At 50.1% G+C, this 6,000-nt stretch overlaps 1 protein-coding gene across 1 annotated transcript; it reads right to left on the bottom strand.

The window, feature by feature from the left end:
- Nucleotides 1-5,384, bottom strand: LOC114586208 (THO complex subunit 1-like). The gene is made up of 2 exons (XM_028709319.2): nucleotides 4,848-5,384; nucleotides 1-2,827 (listed from the first exon to the last, which is right to left on the bottom strand). Exons 1-2 carry the CDS (start codon nucleotides 5,179-5,181, stop codon nucleotides 2,541-2,543), a joined length of 621 nt encoding a protein of 206 aa, XP_028565152.2. The 5' UTR covers nucleotides 5,182-5,384; the 3' UTR covers nucleotides 1-2,540.
- Between the last annotated feature and the right edge of the window lie 616 nt (nucleotides 5,385-6,000).

The following is a 6,000-nucleotide window of genomic DNA, read 5'->3' as shown; positions in this document are numbered from 1 at the left end:
TAAGTAGCTCAGTCTTTTTTATTTACGTATTTATCAACAGCATAACAATGTCGGCTGGTGAATATTCCATTGCAAAAAAAAGAGAGAAAGGAGAAATGACTAAAAGGAAGACACCTAACTCAGGTGACGATATATCTTGTTGCAACTCATAACTGTTGTCTTCGCATCCGAAAAAGAAAATAGTTTTCATACAATACAGAGACCCAAAATGTTTCTACCAGAGGGGTCACAGAAGCCACACAGTTTAGAGCCCCGTCCCATAAAAATTGTAGTGCCAGCAAACACCATATTGAGGCTGTTTTCCTGTATCCCTGGTGTGAAGATGGTTGCCCTGCCATGGCTTATTCTCCTGGTTCTGTACTCGTATCCTGTCCCCAGGCCATCTTTATCTGAAGCTGGTCAGTAGAATAACAAATTTGCAAGACTAGGCCCTTAGAAGAGCTCTGAGATAAGAACACCAGCCCCTCAAGCTGAGCTTATTACATTTGTAGCCACAGTTTTTCTCCAAGGAGCTCAAAATGGTGTACATGGTTCTCTCCCCCCCCCCCCCCAATCTCATTTAAGCTCCACAACAACTCTGGGAGGTAGGTGAGGCTGAGGGGCAGTGACTTGGCCCAAGGTGAGCTTCGTGGCTGAGTGGAGATTCGAACACTGGTCTCCCAGGCCTTAGTCTGACACTCTAACCACTAACACCACACTGGCTCAGTTAAAGATCTGTTTGATTGCTCTGTGATAATGATAATAATTTTATTATTTATACCCTGCTCATCTCGCCAGTCCACTCTCCCTTAGACCTTGTGGGGGGCCAGACTATATTTTTTGTGGGGAAATGAACGGATTCCTGTGCCCCACAAATAACCCAGAGATGAATTTTAAATAAAAGCACGTATTCTACTCATGTAAAAACACAAGGCAGGCCCCACAAATAACCCAGAGGTGCATTTTAAATAAAAGGACACATTCTACTCATGTAAAAACACGCTGATTCCTGGTCTGTCCGCGGGCCAGATTTAGAAGGTGATTGGGCCGGATCCGGCCCCTGGGCCTTAGTTTGCCTATCCATGCCCTAGCCACTCTGGGTGTCTTCCAGCACATATTAAAACAGAGTAAGAATAAGCTCCTTCATAAGGATGACCTGGTATAATGGCAGCCAGGGTGTTTGTGGCACTTTCAGAAGTATTATAATGGAATTGCCCTCCAGGGAGGTTCCATTCTTAGAGAAGTCCCTCAGTCTAGGCAATCCCTGCTTCTTCCAAATGAGCCTGAGTCCATCTTTGTTGAAAAAAGAGGGGTGGTTGTTCAGTTCTGTGGGAATCTCCCCAGCTGGCTTGGCAGCAGAGCTCACTCAGCAAGGTGTCTACCACTACTGTGCAGCAGAACCAGTGTTAGAAACTCAAATATATAAGCTAGGCGCCAAATGGCTCCTTAAATCAGGGTTAGAGTTGCCAAAACAGAATGTCTAGTTGCCATTTTGGGGGTAAGACAGCTCTAAAGTCTTATTTTTCAAAAGATGCACTGACTCAGTTAAGCGTCTGTCTGGTTCAGATGACAACCTTGAGCTAGGTTAAGAGCTTTGAGACCTTAAGGAAGAAAAGTCACTTGGTCCAGGGACAGTCCACAAATATATTGGCCTATTCTGACCTCTTTTTCTCAATGGTGACAGGGGCCATTCATAACGTAGAAATATTCTTCACAACTGTGACCAGGGCAGTGCAACAGGGTAAGTGAGACAAGTTAAAACAGTTAGCTATAAAGTTGTTCACTGCTCCTGCTCAGGCTGCACGGGGAAAGTATTTTGATTCCTGGAATTAATACGGAATGAGCAGATAAAAAATAACTGATAGAATTCTACAGTGTGTGAAAACAGTCAAGATCCAATGATCCCCAGGCATGCACCTTCAGGTGGTGATGTCAGGTGCCATCCTGGCGCCCAGGTATCTCCACTCGGTTGCAAGTGGCCAATAGGTAAAGGTAAAGGTACCCCTGACCGTTAGGTCCAGTCGCGGCCGACTCTGGGGTTGCGCGCTCATCTCGCTCTATAGGCCGAGGGAGCTGGCGTTTGTCCGCAGACAGCTTCCGGGTCATGTGGCCAGCATGACTAAGCCGCTTCTGGCAAACCAGAGCAGCACACAGAAACGCCGTTTACCTTCCCGTCAGAGTGGTACCTATTTATCTACTTGCACTTGACGTGCTTTCGAACTGCTTAGGTGGGCAGGAGCTGGGACTGAGCAATGGGAGCTCACCCCGTCGTGGGGATTCGAACCGCCGACCTTCCAATCGGCAAGCCCTAGGCTCTGTGGTTTAGACCACAGCGCCACCCGCGTCCCTGCACGTGGCCAAAAGTCAGGTGCAAATTGCGCCTGGCACTTGGCTGATTTCGAACAACCACCCCACACCCCACACAGCTCAGTCATATGAGCGTAAACATCAGTCAACATAAATCATTATAATCTGTGTTCGCTTGCATTGGGAAAGGTATCTGGAGAGCCTGAATTGCTGGAGAAGACTGTTAGGTGGTCTTCGGCCTTTCAAGAACTCTTTCAGGCACTCTCTCTCAGGAATGCATATGCGTCATGGTCAAGATTCACTCCATCCTGGTCGAGAATAAGGTATAAATTGGCTGCAGTGGCCTTCCCTCCCTCACGGTTCCTCCAGTCCCAAAGCATGTAGAAAGCTTGCATGACCATGTTCTTGTGATTCTCCTCTTCGATCTGCTCCAGGCGTGAATTTTCCGCCCCCAGGAACTCGATGGCAATCGTCTTCCAATTCCTGCCCAACTTCCTGGCTACCTTCATCAGCTGCTGCTGCGAAACCTGACTGGGTTGCACTGCAAAATAGCGGGAAGGAAGGAAGATTATGAGAGGCAGAAGAGCAGAGCTAACATGGTGCTTTATGTTCGCTTCATTGGCAAGACGGGACTCCTCGCAAGCTTCCTAAAAATGATTTGCCTGAGGATGAAATCCAGGCAACCAAACAGGAAAGCTTCCCAACTGAGATTTTTGCTGTGTCCTTTAACAATGCCTTCTTTTTATTCTTTGCTTTATTGTGTATTCCTCTGGGTATTTAGATGTTTATAACAAAACAAGTAACAACCAAGATACAAGGCAGTGGCTAGGCGAGGAAAACGCTTTACGAGCCTTTAAGATAAGGATAAGGTACCGTATTTTTCGCTCTATAAGACACAGTTTTCCCCTCCTAAAAAGTAAGGGGAAATGTGTGTGCATCTAATGAAGCAAATGCAGGCTGCGCAGCTATCCCAGAAGCCAGAACAGGAAGAGGGATCGCTGCGCAGCGCTCCCTCTCGCTGTTCTAGCTTCTGGCTTAGCCGCGCTCTGTCCCTTCCCCCACCTCGTGCAAAAGCCAGCAAGAGCCGCGCTCCCTTTAAAGAGCTGCGAGGAGCGTGTCTGCGGCTCTTGGGGGCTTTTCCCCGAGGAGGGAGAAGGGCAACCCGTCAGTGATGGGCTGCCCTTCTCCCTCCTCGGGGAAAAGCTTCCAAGCGCCGCACACACGCTCCACGCATACAGGCTTTGCTCAGCGCTCCCTTTAAAGAATCCCCCCCACACACATTCCCCCCTCTAAAAACTAGGTGCATCTTATGGTCAGGTGAATCTTATGGAGCGAAAAATACCGTATCTGCTGCCCTTCAGATTATTGTTAGGCTGCAACTCCCAACACCCTGACCATTGTGCCATGCTGCCTGGTGCTGATGGGGAATTAAGTCCAGCACTATCTGAGAGGGCCAGAGGCTCCGCCTCCTGCTTTAAAAGCTGCACCACGAGCCGAAATCAACCTGTGAAGTTCTTCCCATGTCAGAAAAGTTATCCCATGTGAATTCCTGCTTGTTGTGCAGATGTTAAAGGTGCAGGATCCCTGCCAGATAATATGAGCTGGAATTTCTAGTGAGGGTTCAGACCTGTTGTGGAAGCTCACCCACTCATCCTGGTCTGGGGCTGAGTCCTAGATTTAAGTTGGATGCTAGAATTTTTTTTAATCTGTGTAGGTGCTGGAACAAGGGTGCGCCCAGGGCATTTGAGGAACGTTCCAGGAAGAGATGAGGGGGTACAGGCAAAGCACACACCTCAAAACCTCCAGATGGACTATCCTTTCCCTCCCCACCCTTCCACTTCCTGCCCAGCTGGAAACCAAGATCCCAGTAGAGAGGGAATGGGCTCATCTGCACAGGAGTTTAATGTGGATATGATGCTACTTGGGTCTCTATTTGTTTACATCTACAAAACGTCCTCTTTATCTAAGCAGCAACCTGCAATTCCTGCCAGATCCAGGAATAATTTGATAAGGGAAGAAAATCCAGTGCAAAAATTGCATGTTACCTGGCTAGGTCCACACTGGAGCACAGTGTCTGCCTCTGTATGTATGTGTGTGAGTAGTTTTGCTTGCTGTGAAGCATGCTCTGAACGTTTCCTGGAAGTTCCTTGTGCGATTCCAGATGTTGATGGACTTCAACTCCCATCTGCCCCACCCTGACAATGATCAGGCATGAAGAGAGTTACAGTCCCACAAACATGGGGGGCGGGGGGGGGGCGACAGTTTCTCTTCCCCTGCCCTAGACAAAATGGGAGTCCTGGACCATAGGAGCCAACTGCCCCCAATAAAACATTTGAGGGGGTCAGGCCCTCCGAAAGTTGAAGCACATTCAAATAGTTAGTGTGCACCATGTCATATGATCGATTATGTGGGGTGCGGTGGGGCGGGGCGGGGCTAACCCGCCCTCCCCAATATTTTATTCAAGTTGGCACCCCTGTCCTAGACAGCAAAACCTCTACCCCCTCCCTGCTCCGAGCTCTCCCTGTGGGTTCGGGCTGTGCCCACACCTGTACAGTACTCACCTGGAGCTGCTTCCACGAGGTCTACCGGGGCTTCCATGGCAGGGGTCCCCCTTCCGCTCTGGCGATCGCCCCCTGCTACGTCGCGTAGGAGGTTCCGCAGAAGATCCTTCCTGGGTATCTTTCCCAGCGCGTGGGCGGCGACTTCTAATTCTTTCCCGGGAAAATAGCGCGCAAGCAGCTCGGCTAGCTCGACCGGCGAGACTTTCTCCAGCTTCCGTCGAGGGATTCGGACAGATAGGTCCGGGATGGATTCCAGGTAGAAGACGAATTTGCGGAGCTCTTCGTCCGTCAGATCGTCGAGGATCTGCAGCAACCGCTCTCTCGCAGCCGCCATGGAAGGAGCGGGTGCCCAGTCCAGATAAAAACACACATACACACTTATCCAAGACAAAGGACCACGCGGGAAACCCCCTTCCTAGTGACGTGAGCAGCAGAGGGCGCGCGGAAAGGAGGGCTGCAACAGGGCTGCTGCGCGGCCGCTTTCGATTTGGTGGAACGGGAGATGCAGCATCGAGTCCAGGAAGTTGGGGCGGGGCGGTGCCAAGGCTGCGGGGGTGAGAGGGGGTTTTTTTTTTTCTTCAGGGGAGTGGACTAGGGTGGATTTTTTTCAGGGATGGGCAGAAAGTAGGTGGGGATGATCTCCGGATGATTTGTAGTGGTAGATGATCAACAGAGACTTTTTTTCCAGCTCTTCATCAGCGTCTTGAGCAGCAACAAGTAAAAGCACCCCCCCCCCCTAGATTGGGCTGCTGAAATCAAGAAAGCAATTTCTGTCTAAGGATCTGCACGCGAGCTCCAGTTCTGGAGCGGAAAAGAATTGCGGGGGAGGGCTGCAATTTGCGCCCTTTGCGCTCAAAACGTACCAGGTTTAATGCGCGGCGCATCTCCCGCTAGGGCGGGGAGTGACCTCAGACTGGACTCGCAAGGGGTGCCAACTTGAATGAAATATAGGGGGTGGAGGGCAGGTAACCCCAGCCCACATAATCACAAAACACACACATACCACTTGAATGGCAATTCAAGTAATGTTACGTAAGATTCAAAGTGTGTTCATCAGCAGCCCTCTCTGTCTAAGCCTGGCGGAGGGAAAGGTAAAGGGACCCCTGACCATTAGGTCCAGTCGTGGCCGACTCTGGGGTTGCGGTGCTCATCT

Source organism: Podarcis muralis, chromosome 2 (genome assembly GCF_964188315.1).
Source record: "Podarcis muralis chromosome 2, rPodMur119.hap1.1, whole genome shotgun sequence".
NCBI classification, from domain to species: Eukaryota; Metazoa; Chordata; class Lepidosauria; order Squamata; family Lacertidae; genus Podarcis; species Podarcis muralis.
This window is presented reverse-complemented; position numbering and strand designations above follow the sequence as displayed.

What these genes read in the sequence shown, in the direction of transcription:
- LOC114586208 (XM_028709319.2), bottom strand. Translation starts at nt 5,181, where the DNA reads ATGGCGGCTGCGAGAGAGCGGTTGCTGCAGATCCTCGACGATCTGACG. An exon ending in CCTCGTGGAAGCAGCTCCAG is followed by an intron (nt 2,828 to 4,847) that starts GTGAGTACTGTA and finishes GCTATTTTGCAG; the next exon opens with TGCAACCCAGTCAGGTTTCG.